Source organism: Cryptotermes secundus, unplaced genomic scaffold (genome assembly GCF_002891405.2).
Source record: "Cryptotermes secundus unplaced genomic scaffold, Csec_1.0 scaffold391, whole genome shotgun sequence".
In the NCBI taxonomy this organism is placed as follows: domain Eukaryota; kingdom Metazoa; phylum Arthropoda; class Insecta; order Blattodea; family Kalotermitidae; genus Cryptotermes; species Cryptotermes secundus.
The window spans coordinates 972,390-990,824 of record NW_019737394.1 but is presented as its reverse complement, the minus strand read 5'-3'; the positions used below and the strand labels follow the sequence as shown (position 1 = coordinate 990,824).

Genomic DNA, 18,435 nt, shown 5'->3' with positions numbered 1-18,435 from the left:
ACCTATTCTGTGGGGTCCGTTAGAAAGAGCTAGCCTCAAGGAAAACACCTATTCTGTTGGGTCCGTTAGAAAGAGCTAGCCTCAATCACTGGACAAACCGATGTATTGAGGCTAGCTCTTTCTAACGGACCCAACAGAATAGGTGTTTTCCTTCACCTGAGGACGGAAACAGATCCAGTTTCCGAAACGTCGTGTTTTTATTAGTTATCTTAAAAACCAGGACGATGTATAAAGTCCAAAAACCCAATATATCAGTGTGTTATAGACCATCGTCAGAATCCTATAGTAACTACTTTTAAAATCAGTCGTTGTTTACTCCTCATTCAGTACGGACATTTTCTTTCGTATGACGAGGCACCTCTACTCTGTAAGTAAATATATACTACAGCATAAAATTAAATATGAAAATAACATATTTAATACTATTCCTTTTTTATATATATATTTTCAGATTAATTAACTTGCAATATCATGGGCCTCCAATACCATCTTATATTTTTATTTTGTCCACGGAACGTATAAAGTAAACATACGACTGATCAGATGTTATAAAACATCAATTTTAATCTTGTTTTAGATTATAACCTCCAGTTTTATATATTAATGACCGTTGTATTTTTACACAAAAGAATTAACTATTTTTATCATTGTATCTAATTTTACCACAGTTCAATAGTATACGTTTTTTGATTTGTATTCACCTGATGATGGCCGTTAACGGCCGAAACATGTAGTGAGGCATAGCTGGGTATTGACCTTGATACTCCTTAGTTGTTGTGTTGTGACGGAAAAATAAAGTTATATATTGTAACACAACAGGATGCATGAAATGAAGATGCTTTTAATAATGGCCGTTCCTCTGCTTCCGAGCTCAACTCCTCTCTGAACGGCGACTTCCTCCCGAGTGAACTATTCTTCAGAGTCAGAGTCAGAATTAGTTTACCATTGGTAGTTTACCGGCAATCAGTTCGTCTTGGCTACAAGCCCCTTGAGATCAACGACAAGAATTATTATTTTCCAACTGAACACTTGCGGTTGTAGCCCTAATGTAACATCCTCTCTCACGAGAAGATTGGTCTGTCTTTTGCAATTACTGCTGCTCCTCTTCAGAGCATTCATTCTCCGGCCAGAGTCCCGCGGGACTCATGACCATATTTTCCTCTCTCAGATTCGAGACTACCCCAACCTGGAGGGCGAGGTCCCCTAGGATAAAAATTTCCCCGGCCACTGGGTTCCTTTTCGTCACCTCCTACGACGCCCAGGGCTACGGTGGAGGCATTTGACCCCGCCTCCACCCGGGATTTTCAACTATTCTTGCTTCAGTTGTCCTCCTTATAACCCCTCTGTACGACCAAGTATAAAACACTGTTTCCAAAAGTATCTCTATCGTTACATGCCTTTTTATGCAACCTTTTCAGTACTTCCAAAGAGTAAACTTGGTATGCCAACGTCATGAAACCATACTGAGGTTTCTGTCCACTGCTGCCACGGCAAGCACACATTGGCGAGTTCGCGAACTTTATTGTCAACTCTTATGTTAAGTTCTCCAATGACGTAATTATTATGGGGGCGCGCAGTAGCGTAGCTGATTGAGGTGTTATGCTATAAGCCGGAAGGTCGCGGGTTCGAGTCCCGATGTGAATTTTTCAGTTTACCTGTTACTTCCAGCCGCACTATGGGCCTGCGGTCGACTCAGCCTCTAACAGAAATGAGTACCAGGAATCTTCCTGGGGGAGGGAAAGGGCGGCCGGCACGTAAAGCTGACAACCTTACCGCCGTCTGTGAGCCGATTATCTAGAAAATGTGTAAGCCTCGACCCTATGGGCCTTCAAGGCCTGGTACAGGGATAGCTTTACCTTCTTCGGCTTAAATACGCAGTCGGTATGGCGACTGGCTACGGCCGTGGGGTCAGAGTTCCCGTAGAGTCAAGAATTTTCCCTTTTCCACGTCGTCAAGGTCGGTTCTGGAGCCCACAAATCCTCCTATCTAATGGTTATCTACGGCCCTTCTCCTGGAGGGTAAATCGGCCCGTGCGTAAAGCTGACCATTACGCCCAACTAGTGCAGAGGTCAAGAAAACGTGGATGTATACATCCACTTCCCCATACGTCTTCACAGCTTACTGCTTAATTAGTTAAGCACAGAGACAACTTCACTTTTACTTTACATCAGCTTTAAGAACCGAATGGCTTTCCTACAAGACATCAGAAGACTGACTTTTAATTTAACTTCCCTTTCACGAATGTCATTCATTATTCACAGTTCTCCTTTCAAATGTTTTCATGCTTTCGCCTACATCTTCGCTTGGTTTACTTAATTACAATACAGCGCCGACTTAAGAGTTCTGGAGGAAACATAATGCCTCCATTTTTCTGAATTGCATATTAAATAAAGCTCTGTGAAGTGGAAAGAAATGAATACGTTTCGTTTTCTCTATGTACAGTTTGTTGCAGACGAAGCAGAACGCAATGCTATGCCTTATTACCTCACCGTGGCTCAATTGCTGCGTTCTCAGCGCTTGTCAGTCTGAAGTCACAGGCAGCTCCGTTACGGACAGATTAAAGAATGAAGTGTTCTGTCTCCTGCGTCTGTTGAAAGTCCACCGATATTTCGGAGAAACATATCGCCTCCATCTTCAGTGTCCAAGAACGAACGAAGAAAGGAACCAGCATGAAGCAGACAGCAGACAGAGCACGCGACTCTGTGTTGGGCCTCTCTATACTTGCTACCTGTTCATGCCTATACTTTACTTGGCTTATTCTTCAACCCTGAAGATTTAGGCGACATGTTCCTCCGAAACGTCGGTTGACTTTTAGCAGGCTACACGGCGTTATATCGCAGAAGATAAAAAATCTCTTCATAACCGCCGCTGTGAGAACAGGAACTCATAAAGTCAAGATTATATTAGATATATTTGTTTACTTAACGCCGTTTAAACTTTGTACACTCAGATTTGGTTAAAATCGAACAACCTAACCTAATCAACGCTCTACATGAAGATTACACATACCTATCCGTGTGCTTCGAGGTCAGGTCCCTACGTATTTATCAGAGTGAAGAAATCTTCCAAACTAGACTGTAGAGGGATATGAAACACAAGTTGTAGTTCTAGTACATTTGTTTTCTTAACGTCTTAAAGGTTTCCAAGATAATTAAAATAAAGTGACTTCATGTGCACTTTTCTTAATTGGTATATTTAAAAGTCAATATTGATGTACCGGAAGTGAGGGAAGATTGCCGAATGATCAGAACGGTTCTCTCAACAAACCCGAAGTTTCTTACCATCTGTATTTATATATCTACACGTATCATTCATTAATATCTCTACAGCCCTTTGTTGGACCCTGGCCTCTCTTTAGTTTCGTAATAATTTTTACACAGAGGGTAGGACCCCTTGGACGAGCGATCAGCCCGTCGCAAGACAGCTACCTAAACACAGGCCGACACAAATTCAGAATAAACGCACATAGGCATCCATGCCTTGGAATGGGATTCGAACCCACAATCCCAACAATCGAGCTTGCGAAGACAGTTCATGCCTTAAAGCGCGCGGCCACTGTGATCGGCATTTTTTTTTTCATTGGCGCTACAGCCCTCGTTTGGGCCTAGGCCTACCTCCATGAAACTCTCCGTTTCATTTCGGTTTACTAGATCTTAGACATATGGTAGGACTCCTTGGGCGGGTGATCGGCTCGTCGCAAGGGCTCTACCTGTATACAAACAGAAAAACGCACAAAAACATCCATGCCCTGAGTGGGATTCGAACCCACGATCCCGGCTTCCGAGCGAGCGAAGACAGTGCATGCCTTAGACCGCTCGACTATCGTGACCGGCACTGTGATCGGCATACAAATATATATCAAATAAAAAATAGCTGTTAATGCTGCCGAAGTCCTTTGTCCTCGATGGCTATTGAGTAAATGTAGTAGACGAATAGAGATACGTGTACATCAGTTGTTTCGGGAAAACTTCGCAGGTAAAACTATCCTTGTAACGGACCGTGGAGGCCCATAGGATTGTGAGAGGTCGAGGTTCCCACATTTTCTAGATAATCAGCTCACAGACTGCGGTGATGTTGTCAGTCCTGCGCCCCGGCCGCCCTTACACCTCAGGAGTCTTCCTGCTACACATCTCTGTTAGAAGACGAACTATGGCCCTGGGGTCGACTCAACCTCTAACAGAAATGGGTACCAGGAATTTTCTTGAAGGGTAAAGGGCGGCCGGTGCGTAAGGTTGACAGCCTCACCGCCATGCGTGATCCGATTATCCAGAAAATATATGGGCCTCGATGTCTTACAGCTTCACGGCCTGTTATAGGGATAATTTCACCTTACTTTTTTTGCCATTTCTCTTAGAGGCTGAGTCGGCTCCAGGGATATAGTGCGGCTGAAAGGATTAGGTCAATTGAAAAATCCCATCGGGAATCGAACCTGCGACCTTCCAACTTGTAGCATTTTGCCTTAACTAATTGCGCTACCGCGTGCGTTCCAAACCCCGATTGTGGATGATGCTGGATGGTATTTTTTATTTAGAGCACCCTTTAGCTACATTTAATTTTCCTTCAGTTCGTGCAAAAAGTGTGAACAGTGAAGACTTATTTTTAGACATATTAATTTAGTCTCTTAATTATTAGTCTCTTTCCAAAAACAGAGATACCATGTATGCGACCAGAAGACGAGGAAAAAGACGTAAGAAGATGCTGGACGACCTTGGGGACAGAAGAGGATATTTTTATTTGAAGGAGAAAGCTCTAGATCGCATTAAGTGGAGTAACTGTTTTGGAAGAGACTGTGGACCTGTCGTATGACAGATTACTGATGAATGAAAAAAATTTAGTATAGGCCTATAGAACCGATCACAGTGGCCGCGGAGACATGAACTGTTTACGCCTGCTCAAACACTAGAATCGTAGGTTCGAATCCCGCTCGAGGCCTGTAAGTCTGTGTATGTTTATTATGGATTTCTGTTCTGTGTGTAGGTAGCGGTCTTGCGACGCACTGATCCCCCTCCAAGGACTCCTACTGACCGTAGATAGGATTACGAAAGAGAAAAAAGCCGAGAGTGCCCAACATAAGCTGCAGAGCCGTTGACTATAAAGAATGAATGAAGGCCGCTCCATAGCTCAAGCAGTTAGTCGCTGGCTTCCTACCGCGGCGGCCCGGGTTCAATCCCGGGTCTGGTCAAGTGGGATTTGTGGTGGACAAGGTGGCGCTGGGGCAGGTTTTCTCGGAGTACTTCGGTTTCCCCTGCCAATCTTCATTCCACCAGTTGCTCCACAATCACCCTCACCTATCATCTGGGGCTGGTACAATAGGCCAGAAGTGGCCGAAGTACAATGGACTTAGTCCCACCCACTAGCAATAAAAAAAAAGAATGAATGAATAAGCTTATAGATTTGACTTCTCGACAATTTCAACCACTATAAACCATATAGTCTTCGGGATTGTAGTTTCTTGTATTATGGAGAGATTCCGGATTTCGGAGGAACATATCGCTTCCATCTTCACGATCGAAGATTAAGCCAAGCTTGGTGCTTCCGTCTTGTGATTTCTTGCTTGGCTTGCTCCTCGGCCCTAAAGTCTGAGGTGATATGTTTCTTCGAAACGTAGGCCTATCTCCGAAATATGCGGCGATATAACCCAAAGACCACGATTTTCATAGTCCAACTTATGTATCACATGACATTGAATACTTGTATGTGAATTTTACTTGTTAAAGAGAAGAATTCATCGTACTCTTATCATCTAGTTTATCTAATATGAGGCAATTTTAGAATTGCAGAATATCACTCACACATTTTGTGATCTCAGTGGCTACGTTTCCGCACCCTCGAATGCTGGGATCGTGGGTTGGAATCCCACACAAGGCATGGATGTTTGTGTTTTTTCTGTGTTTGTGTAGCTAGCGGTCTTGCGTCGGGCTGATCTCCCATCCAAGGAGCCCTCCCGTCTGAGAAACTGAAGTGAAACAAGAGTTTCATGGATACCCTGTGCTCCAACGTGGAAGAAACGGGGATAAACAGACTCCCACTTATCATATCAGCTACATTTCTTATTCATAAGCGACTCGAGGAGCGCGGATGAGAGTGTACCACTCATAATTCTTTCCGACATACGCTCACTCTGTACTTTTCCAATCTTGTTTCCGATCGCAAGCGGTAATCCCTAATTACTGTCTGCCCCAATCCTCTTTCGCTCTGTGAGCGGATAGTTGTACAGCTTCCCCCACTTTTCCACCCCACCGACATGAATATTTCAACAGACAGTTAAAGGTCAAGGTAAAGCTGTCCCTGTGCTTAACCACTTAAGCACTAGGCCATGAAGGCGTATGGGAAAGTGGATGTATAGATCCATATTGTCTTGACCTCGGCAATAGTTGGAGGTGAGTAGTCAACTCCGAAATTATCAGCTGTGGGGATTCGTTTTGCTGACTACGCAACACCCTGTATCCGCTGAAGTTGGCACTAACTTCGTCGACAAACGGCGGTTGCTCGGTCGGTATAGTTCGCTTTCGGACTGCAGGCCATGGAGTTTGTTTCATTTTAGTGGTCAGTTTCACGCCCCGGCCGCTTAACCCCCGGAAAAGAGCTCTCTGTACCCATCGGATAGGAGGTTGGGTGGACCCCAAGCCGATCTGGACAACGTGGCGAAAAGAAAATTCTTATCCCCACCAGGACTTGATTTCAGACCTCTCGGTCGTCCAGTCCGTAGGCAGTCGCTATACCGAATGAGGTATCCTGGCCTCTTTTCAATAGAATGTATTGCAGCCAATGTCCATTATAAACTTTGGGTCAGGTTTCAAATTCTGCTTCAGTTTGCTTTTGTTTTGAATTTGGGGATTATTTTTCCCTGTTTGATTGTTTGCCTGTTCCTTTTGAGTTGATGTCTTATAGGAATTTTCTGCGTAGTTGAGTTGCGGCCCTCGGAGATACGAGTACAAGATTCAAGTCTAGTTCACGAGGTTCACGAGCCTGCCCATGCACAGATCGAAGCAAGAATTACTGTGCAGCGCTACAGAGCGGAAAGAAGTTGGCGGCCCACCCCAACAAGAGCAGATGACACGTGAGTGTGCAATGATTCTCTGTATTGTATCATCGCGCATCGCCCGTCACAGTGGCCGTGCTGCCTAAGCGCCCTCTCTAATGCTGGGGTCGTGGGTTCTAATCCCACTCGAGTTATGGATATCTGTGTACGTTTATTTTGTGTTTATGTTGTCCTGCGTGTAGGTAGCGGCGTTGCAACGAGCTGATGCCCCCTCCAAGGAGTGCTACCGACTATATATAGGATTACGAAACTGAAATAGCTTCCAAGGCCCAGCAAGGACTGTAGAGATATTGATGAATGAATCCACCACGTGTCTTCCTTCTTCAAGGAGAATTCCCCGTGAATTCGGTCCTGGCATAACGAAACCGGAGATGTAATCGGTGTTTGGGTTGCAGTGAAGGCAGGGCGGACTGAAGTTTTGCTGCCGTTTGGCGTTTTATTTTACATTACAATTAAAATTTATAAGAAACAGAAGAGAGATTTTTAAAACCATGTAATTAGATATTTTATAAAGAGTACCACATGCAACATCGTCATTTTTGCTCTAACTTCCTAATTCTTCCTTGCTGCTTCGTGTGAGAATTTACTACCGCCCTAAAATATTGTACAGTACGTCAGAACTAAAGTTAGTTATGGTTCGGACATGGTTCCCCTTATTGCTTAGTTCACTGAACGATATCAACTGCAGTTTCACGTGCTGTCAGTTGGGAGGGGAAAGGATGTTTCGGATGCGGAGTCGATAGGAAAGTGGAAGACAGAATACTGACCATCGGCACAGAGATGTTACCTCACAGCGAAGGAGTGGGGTGGGGGTAGTGCCCACTGACAATTCTATTCCGACAGTTCATGGTCTGTACCTGAAGTAAACTTTATCACTTGTCCCTTATTTAACGACTCCGTTTCAGCTGAACATTCTGTGTAGTGTCAAATTTCGTGATAGTAATGAATGGTAAGTAAGGATTGGGAAGGAGAATTTGTAGCTAATTTTGAAATAATATTCCATATATTGAGAGGCGGAAGTCTCAAGTAGAGAGCGTTACAGCTACGACAAGCTGGTCTATCCTCAGGAAGTATTTAAAATATACTAGGTCACAATTTTTAACATTCTTTTATTTTGGCTCGAAATTCTTCGATATTCCAAGTTGGACACCCCCCTCTCTCTCTCTCTCGTTTTTTTTTTCCACTTTTGAGCACACGGCATCCATGAAACGCTTTATTTCACTTCAGTTTCTGAATCCTAAGACAGAAGGTATGACTCCTTGGACACGGGATCAGCCTGTCGCAAGGTCGCTACCTACAAAGGATAACACAGACTACTTAAAAGCAGACAGGCATCCATGACTGGAGTGTGATTCGAATCCACGATCCCAGTGTCCGAGCGGTCGAAGACAGTTCATGCTTTAGACTGCAAGGCCACTGGGATCGGCTCTAGTTGGACCTAACCTACTTTTAATGCTTCGATTTTATACCGAATTCATATTAAAGGTTTTGTTGTTAGATGAACGGGTTTCGATACCAACGTACTGTCACGTGTCACGTTAATGTTGCGTTCTTTGGAGAGTTCAGATGTCAGGATGCTTCTGAGGTGGATACGGATTCATGTTGATCACGCCCTTTAACTGCGCGCTCGACTGACTTCAGACGTTCTGTGACTTTAAAATATGTGTATACTGACAGAATCGGGACTTATTTTTAACTTATTATATTTGCATAGACTTTGAGAGGGATCTGGGATAGCTCAGTCGGTACAGCGAGGGGACTGGAAGGCCGGGTTTCGATTTTCGGGAAGGGCAAGTGATTTTTCTCTATTCCACAGCGTCCAGATCGGCTCTGGAACACACACAGCCTTTTATAAATCGGTACCGGTGTTCTTTACACGGGGGTAAAGCCGTCGGAGCGTGAAGCCGGCTACTCGCCTCCATCTTGTATTGAGGTCAGTAGGTATCATGTGGTTGAACGTGAATGGATTTGTAAAGCACTGTAACAGTGCTTCCACTAGGAAGCATCTAATATTCTGTTGCCTGCTATAAATCATCGCATCTAACTATTGCAACCATAGATTCTACTTTTTGTTGCTTACTTTAAACCATAGCATCAAACATTTTTATCGTACTTTAAACTGTAGTATGTAATCTTTTTTGCGTAATTTGAACCATCGGATCTAACTATTGCAGTGCACTTCAAATCATATCATCCAATTGCACTCTTGCTTAATGTAGTTCGTGACAACTACCTTCCCTACTGCGTACTTTTTTCCGTGGTATCTTATTAAATTGCCACGTATTTAGAACCCTAGCATGTAAGCACAATTGCGTTCTTTGTTGTTGCATACATAAAGCCATAGCATTTGACTACTTTCTTGCATACTGTGAACCATAAATCTGTTATGTTGCTCAAATTGGTGAACGAGGCAGTGCACGGTAATTGCGTCTGCTAACTTGACGAAGATAAATGTGCTGTCAGAAGATAGGCATCTATAATTCAAACGGAAGCTAACAAACTTCCGCTTTCGATGTGATCTCTTCGGGCAGCTCATTTAGTCAAACATCTGCTGAGTGATTTCCTTAAGAGAAATTGAGAATTACAAATAATAATTAACTGAAGATGGTAGAGAAGAGTTAAGGCGAAAATTCGTGAGATCCTTTAATAGTCAGACTCTTACCGCTTTGTGCTGCACATTGGTTCTGTCACCCTACCATCCGTGTAGGTCTGTTTATTTGTGAACGCACGCGTACCTCGTTCGCCCACCATCTTAAGTGGAGTTTGTAGCCCGATTTTGAGGGAAATACATGAAATTTACGAATGGGTAATGAATTTGAATTAGGACATATCCTCAATTATAACTCACATAGAGGCCTATTGATATGTTATTATATTTTTTTCCTTGGCACTACAGCCCCAGTGGGCCTAGGCCACCCCCATGAATTTCTCCGTTCACTTCGGTTTTTCTAGATATTACACATTCGGTAGGACTCCTTGGGCGGGTGATCAGCTCGTCGCAAGGCCTCTACCTGTACGCAGACACAGAAAAAAGCACACACACAAACTAAACATCCATGCCCTGAGTGGAATTTGAACCCACGATCCCGGTTTCCAAGCGAGCGAAGACAGTGCATGCCTTAGACCGCTCGGCTACCGTGACCGGCATTGATATTCATTCATTCATCAGTAATCTGTCAGACGACATGTCCACAGTCTCTTTCAAAACAGTTCCTCCACTTATATTATTATTATTATTATTATTATTATTATTATTATTATTGTGGCTATACAGCCCTTTTCTGGGTCTCGGCCGCTTGTTCTGGTTCTTTATCCTGGTCACATTCGGTAGGACCCCTTGGACGGGTGATCAGCCCATCACAAGGCCTCTTCCTGCACACAGAACAACGCAAACACACAATAAACGCACACAATGCAGACATCCATGCCTTGAGTGGAATTCGAACCCACGATCCCAGCGTTCGAGCGAGCGAAGACAGTTCGTGCCTTAGACTTCACGGCCAGTATGTTCGGCTTTGATATACATATATGTTTCTATATAAAGGGTGGCTTATTATTGCTGAACCGGGATAGCGTAGTCAGTATAGCAACTGGCTACGGGCTAGACGACCGAAGGGTCGGAGGTCCAGTCACGCCAGGGTCAAGAATTTTGTCTCCTTCACGTCGTCCAAACTGGCACTGGGGCCCACCCAGACTCCTATCAAATGGATACCGGGGGCTCTTTCCCCGGGAGTGAAGCGGTCAAGGGATGAAGTCGGTCACTCACCTCCATCTAGTGCCGAGGTCAAGAATGGTGGAGCTGTACCTCCACTCCCCAATATGTTTTCACGAGATGCTGCTTAACTAGTTAAGCACAGGGATATTACTTTAAGGACCACGCATTAGCGTAGTTAGTTGAGGCACTGTGCTACAAGCCGGAATGTCGAGGGCTCGATTCTCGATTAGGTTGTTGGATTTTTTAGTTTTCCTAATCCCCCCTGAGAGCTATACCAGCGGTAGCATAGCTACTGGCAGGGCCTCCCTTGCTGGACAGGTCAAAGGGTAGGCATCAGACGAAGAGAGACACCAAAAACCAAAAACTGATGCCGGAAGCAGCGTCATCAGCAGCGACTTGAAGCACAGAACAAATGATGCTCGAGATGGTTCAAGTTCGTATAGCAACAGGCGTGACCAGAGTGGTTTGAACGGCTGTTGTACTGCGATGTGGAAAGCAAATGGAAAAACTACCACATTATCACTTTTCCTGGATAGTCTCTTTCCAAAAACAGAAGATCACATTAAGTGGAGGAACTGTTTTGGAAGAGACTGTGGACCTGTCATCTGACAGTTACTGATCAATCAATCAATCCACCCAGCCTCACTATGACCCTGGGATCGACTCAGCTTCTAACAAAATTCAGTAGCATGTATTTTCTTGGAGGTAAAGAGGGGCTGGCGCGTGGACCGATTGTCTAGGAAATATGCGAGCCTCGACGTCCCACATTCCCATAGACCTCCACAGTCTGTTACAGGGTTAGCTTTCTTCTTCTTCTTCTTCTTCTTCTTCTTCTTCTTCTACACAACCCGTTAAACCTACAAATATTTAGTGTGTACTCAAAAGAGTTTTGTAAGCATGAGATTTTCATCATCATTACCCACTTTCATGTTACCATAGCAACGGAATTGTCGAGCTGTAACACTTTGCATGAACGTAAGTTTTGTACGAGATCCCGAACGAGCAGTCATTTACTTCAGTGTATCGCTTCTATTCCGTGAGTGTTGTTGAGAATTCATGAACTGTAGCGTGCTCTATAAAGGATACTATTTACTATTGACTCTCGCGCGTGTTGTGCGTGGGAGATTACATTAAAATCGGCCTTGACCCGTTACTTAATGTGTAGAACTGGGAAGAAGAAAGTCCTGAAAAAATAAAGAACTTCCGTTTAATTCTGAACGGGCGTTTTATATATATATGACCCAGTGGAAGAAAAAATTGTAATGTAACTCTGGGTTATTTGTCGTCAAGAAAATGCCATAGCTATTGTAGAATTGCTGTTATAACGCACAGTAGGGGAAAACAGCCTTATATATTCCCTCCTCCTAATATCTTCTCTCTAGGTTTCGGCGTTGTCGAGTACTTCATTTTGGCAACGAACAATGGCATTTTCTTTGTCTCGAGTTTAGGGACGCCTTGTCCTGAAATCAGGCAGCTGCATTGGCGGCAGTTGTGTTGTTCCGGCTCAAAGCGATTTAATCACGAGCCAAGTTTATTGAAGAAGTCACTTCTACATCCAGTAGGGAAGCCAATGTAGCGCACTATTTCGGCCTTCTGTGCTTCCACATGTGGTGTAGTTTCTTCGTTTTCACTGTTTCAACGTTTCTGGGTAACTGACCCGTAGCTGTTATGAAAATAGAGAAGATGCCTAAACACCGTCCTCTTGTAAGCGCTTTCTGTCATCCAGAGGAAGACATTAGGCTAGACAAGGAGTTCATGTCACTCGATATGTTTTCATCACAGATGGAAAGGAAATCTTGAGACAATAAGCGTGTGGTAAAAAAAATGTTAATTCTGTGAGAAGAAACGATATTGGATTAAAGGAAGCTACAGGGTCATTTAGTGTTCTAAGTTCCACGCTAAAATATTGGCGCGATTTTAGACTGTTTATAAACGAAGNTGGAGGCGATACGTTCCTCCGAAACGTCGGTTAACACCACATATACACGGTGCCAAATCCCAGAAGACTGCTTTCTTCATAGTCACCGCCGTGAAAGCCTCAAATCTTACGAAGTATGGATTGTTAATCGGATTTATTGAACACTTGTAACTATAATTAAGGGTGTGCTGTCACTGTACTACATAATTCACGTATCACTGTGATAACGGGACACATACATTCTTCTGTTTGCCATGTCTTTACCACGCGTTGCCTGGCGACGGATCCCAATAATGCCTTCTGCTTCCGTGCTCACATTCTTTCCATTTGGGGACTGTCTCACAATTGACTCATTGTTCTAACCGTCCAGAATATAAGATCTCAACACGGGTTTTTTCATTGTGAAACTTCTTTCCAAATTTGTTTCATCCTGAATATCGGAGACGGCATTTGAATGATAAGAGTAAAATTTCTTGTATAAATTTTTGACGATGGTGTATAACGCTCAGAATTACTGGATTCTTGGACTTTGCCCGTGGTTTGGTATTCTAAAAAACAAGCGAACACAATATTTCGGAAACTGTATATATATTTTCTTCCTCAGGTGGATAATTAAATTGGGCTCTCTGTGACAGACCCAACGGAGTTGGTGTCCCTCACCCCTCAGCTGAGGACGGAAACATCCAGTTTCCAAAAATGCTAGACTGCAACTGACTAGTTACTTCCTCTCACTGAAGAATACTCCTGTTATGTAGCTTCCGCACTGACAACACAGAAAATAGTTACGTGTTAGCTTTCACTGTTGCGTGACGTCGTGTTTACCGATTGCCTAGCAACAGTCGTTGCACGGGCTCTTCTGTTGAGTGACGCCGTGTTTACAAAGGCGTTGCTGGGCAACGCTGCGTAGCAACCAGCGCGCTTCGGCTCGGCACGGACAAACACCGATTTCCTTACTGTTGCGTAACTTGGCAACCGACCGTTTAAAGGGTCTGTCTTCGTGGTAACTCATTCCACCTCCCGTTGCCCAGCAACGGTTAGACATGTCACAGTATTGTCAGGAATTTATTGGGTCACTAAGGATAATGAGATTTTTAATCTGTAATTGGATCGATTAATCACTCCTAATCACAATCAATAATCTCCCCATTCTCACTGTACTGAGACTGGCTCCAATCTGGTCTCTCTAATCTTATCAGAACCAAGCACTACCACTGACTGCATTCTGAGTCCGAGTCTTATGTCGCGACCGACGGTCAGTCAGCCAGTCTGTCTTTGAATAAAGCACACATTTGGGGCTTACGACCAGATTTTTATCACTGTCAGACAGTTGCAGGTTTATTGAACTTGGGCGCCCTCTCTGACGAGAAGACGGGTCTGTAGTTTACAATTGCCGCTGACTTTCGCCAGCGCATTTGTTTTCGCGTCCGAGTCCCTTGGTAAATCGCGACCATATTTTACTGTCTCCGATTCGAGACTTTGTCTCCTACGACTCGCAGGTCTATGGTGGAGGTGTTCGATCCTGCCTCCACACGGGATTTACTTCATTCTGATCTGAACGGCCTCTTATATGACATATCTGTCTCCAAGGAAAAGTTTGTTGATCATTCGTATCCATGGAAATGTTTTTCGTAACGAGTTGGTGTCCCAGAATCCATCTCCATGGAAACGTGTTTGTCAGCGTGTTCTCTATCAATGGGTCTACATGTTACAGCACGTTGCTCCATGCTCACTTCATGGCCCTGCAGCCCCTAGTATTGCTGCATACGTGGACGCAGTCTGAAAGTGTCATGTCAGTAGTTAGGGCATCTGATGTTAGACAGACATTACAATATACCTTATTCAACTTCCGACCTCTCCACTTGAGCCTGAAATATTAGATTTTGTCGTTCATTTCTACGTTTAAAATTGTAAAAAGTTAAAAAAAGGGGGGGGGGTAAAACTATCAGGCTGTGGAGTCCCATAAGATTGTGAGACTGAGTGTTGTAGACTTAAAAATGAAAATTTACATTAAGCAACAACAAAAATTATATATCCTGTTTCAGCCCTATTTATTCTGAACCCGGGAATTTTATTTCTAGGACTCCACCCCTGTACTCTAGAAATGTGTTGTGATACAGGTCGGCACATGATGTTATTGTTTCAAGAAGCCACCCCATCACCCGAGGCTCACCTGTGACGATCCCAAGATTTTCGCCGGTATCTAAGCTAGACATATTAATTAATATTTCCAACCTTAATGACGACACGGAGTGGACTGAACTGGCCAGTAATGATGACGAAGGACGGTTGCAACTAAATTGGCTTATTATTGCGTGGCTACTACCTAACTGAGAGGCACGCGGTACCGTAGTTGTTTGAGGCATTATGCTACAAGCCGGAAGGTGTCAGGTTCGATTCCAGATGAGATCATTGGATTTTTCAGTTGAACTAACACTTCCAGCCGCACTATAGCCCTGGGTTCGACTCCGTATCTAACAGAAATGAGTATCAGAAATCTTCCTGGGGGTAAAAGGCGGACAGCGCTTAAGGCTGGCAACTTCATCGCTATCTGTGAGCCGATTCTCTAGAAATTGTCTCACAACCCTATGGGCCTCCACTGGCTGTTACAGCGATAGCATTTACTACATGATTGAAAGAATAGGCGGATACGCCCTCATAAACTCTTTCTTTGAGATACGAATAAAAAAGTAAAAAGAAAAGCTATCCCTGTACCAGGCCGTGAAGACCCATAGGGTTGTGAGACAATTTCTAGAGAATCGGCTCACAGATAGCGATGAAGTTGCCAGCCTTAAGCGCTGTCCGCCTTTTACCCCCAGGAAGATTTCTGATACTCATTTCTGTTAGAGGCTGAGTCGACCCCAGGGCCATAGTGCGGCTGGAAGGATTAGGTCAATTGAAAAAAAAATCCAATGACCTTATCGGGACTTGAACCCGCGACCTTCCGACTTGTAACATAGCTCCTCAACCATATATTTCAATATTATCCTCCAAAGTCCAACAAATGACTTCATTTTATGTTTTCCTACCAAAATTTTGAATTAATTTCTCATTTCCACATACAAATATTTAGTGCTTGTCCAGCCCATCTGATCACCCTAATATTGGCCGCCGTAGATACTTGTGCTCTTTTGTAATTTCTTCATGCAGAACGCTTCACGAAGTTGCAAAATTTAATATTAGCTGCACGACGTAACGACTTAACTCTTGACCCTACTGCTTACTGCTGTGCAGAATCCAAGAAATTTCAGCCTCACGTCACGCTATGCAATGCATTTCGTAGTATAGGATTTGCGGTTAAGTAAACATATACTATTCTCTCCATAGACAGACGTAGCCACTAAGGATGGCAGCAGTACACGACTCATCCACACAGACACGCTTACCAACATTCCAACAGCTGACATCATAAGGCTGAACCGATTTAGAGGTGTCTCTAATTAATTTATATGCGACTCAATGCTTTTGTTACTACTCACAGGCGTTCAAAGTGGTTAACCGATGGTGTTAATTCACTTGTTTGGTGTTCTCAAGGTGTGTATGTCAGCGTTTCTGAACTACGTGTTTCTTCATAAACTCGCCTACCTTCACACTCAGATTATGAATGTGGAGGCAGAATGTACCACAGAAACGTCTAAAACACTGCCCACACACAAACGACGTGAAACAAGATATAAATTAACATCAAAGCCGTTATACCAACCTCAGAATAATACGTACGGATGAAGATATTTTCTTTCCCCAGATGTAACGTCGTGTAATCATTCGAAGTCAACCGAAATTTCGTAGAAATATATCGCCTTCATCTTCAAGGTACAGAATACGCCAGGTATAGAATTGGCATGAATCAGACAGTAAGCAGAGTTTGACACTTGCCCTGTGACTCTGTTCTGGGCCTTGTTCTGCTTTCTGCCTGCTTCTTGCTTATATCTCACTTGACGTACACTTCGATCCCGAAGGTGGAGGCGATTTGTTCCTCCGAAGCGTCGGTTTACTTTCATAGAACCAAATGGCGTGGTATCTAAGGGGACAGAACTCTTCATAGTCACCGCTGTGAGATTCTCAGATCCAAGAGATCATGATTATTACCTACACTGAAGGGAGAAATGTATTGTAACATGTAGACCCGTTGCTATGTAACGACAGCGAAACAGGTTCCCACGGTAACGAGTTCACGCGCAAGAAGAGGGGAACTGTTGGAAACGGTGTTTTCCACGCGGTCCGTGGTGAGGGTTATACATAGGACACCAGTCGAGGAGTATTCTCTTGTAAGAGAGGCTGCGAAGAGAAGACTAGGAGGTTGATGTGAGATGGCCGCCAGCGCGGAAATTAGTAAATTGGAGCAACAGTGCAGTTGTGGGATATTCGCCGGAGAGTAACGACGTCAGCGCACAAGTTGAAAAATCTCCTTTTTTAGAATCCATTACCTGGAAAAGACTAGTGAAGCAGACTGAGAAGGCTTATCTTGTGCTGTAATGATCTGTAAAGTGTGGAGATTGTAGTTACGGTCTGTAAGTTGCAAGTAAATCCAATCTCCAAAACAAAACCCTTCTACAGTTACACATACACGTGACTTTACGAAGGAAGTGGCCGTGGCCTGCAGATGGTACTCCTGCCAACCGTATAGAAACGTTGGAAGGAAACAGTGAATACATTTCGATACTTGTCAGGTAGGTAGATGTACTTATGTCATGCCTATTGGTTGCCGACTTCCCATCACAGCGGCCTGTTTTCGAGCCCAGGTCAGATCATGTGGGATTTGTGGTGGACAAAGTGGCACTGGGGCAGGTTTTATCCGAGTACTTCTATTTCTTCTTCCACCGTCTGCTCCAAAATTCATCGCCTGTCGTCCGGGGCTGGTACAATAGACCAGTTAGTGGTCGAAGTACCAAGTGGACTCAGTCCCACCCCACCACAAGAAACTGAAAAAAGAAAAATTAAAATGTAGATATACTTAATAATGGACTGCGTTCATAGATTTAGTTTCAGGATTTCAGAATTATGGCAAGAGGTAGCGGTGTAGCTGCTGAAGCGTAACACGCACTAGCTAGAGCCCTGCTGTAACCATGTACACACTATAATCCTTGCCTCAGTCTGTGGTCTGCGCGTTGTTGAGAACGCGAACGTCCAAAAAAACCGGAGAGTACATAAGAAAATATAAGATGAGCATTATCAATACTATGAAGTGCCTGAACTCGGGTCTGAGCCATGAATTATCGTGAATGTCGAGGCACTCAGGGTTAGAAGGAGTCTAACCCAAGCGCGAAACTTTACCACAGACCTAACTCCTAAATTTCATCGTCGTCGTGTAACTTTTGCTGGTCTGCAGACGACACAGCTGCTGCGAAATGTGGCTTCGTGAGATGTTCTTGTCTTGCCTTAGTTTGTTTGTTATTAAGCTAGACTTTCCCCAGTAGATAACGTATACGACGCTGTAGGTGAGGCACCTGCTGCGGAAACACGTTCTTGTCAACTGTTGTTTTCCCGTATGATGTATTAACTCGTTCGCATATGGCGCTCAACTCGCAACCTACATTTGTTTATTCTTCGAATGTACAGTTGTCACAAGAACGTTCTGGACAGTATGAGTGAACTTGAATTGGGGAGGATAATTAAATCAAAGGTCCTAAATGCAAGCAATTTATGTGGACAAGACTTTCTCTCAGTTAGAAAGACGTCCATTCCGAAGTGTATCTTGGGTGCCACTCAGTCGGGAACATGAACCTTTCTTCAGATCGTCACTTGGGTCTCAGTTCTAAAAAG

The 18,435-nt window shown here is 43.9% G+C and overlaps 1 protein-coding gene across 2 annotated transcripts in view; it reads left to right on the top strand.

Moving 5' to 3' along the window:
• The window catches only part of LOC111870314 (probable cytochrome P450 304a1), a 96,782-nt gene that overhangs the window by 9,504 nt on the left and 68,843 nt on the right, over positions 1-18,435 (top strand). The window contains exon 2 of one of the 2 annotated variants that reach the window (XM_023862489.2): positions 6,907-7,060. The exons of the other annotated variant lie outside the window; for it this stretch is intronic. Within the exon in view, the coding sequence (XP_023718257.1) occupies positions 6,976-7,060 (85 nt within the window). The 5' untranslated portion in view covers positions 6,907-6,975. The remainder of the gene's footprint in view (positions 1-6,906; positions 7,061-18,435) is intronic. 2 annotated transcript variants of the gene reach the window in all.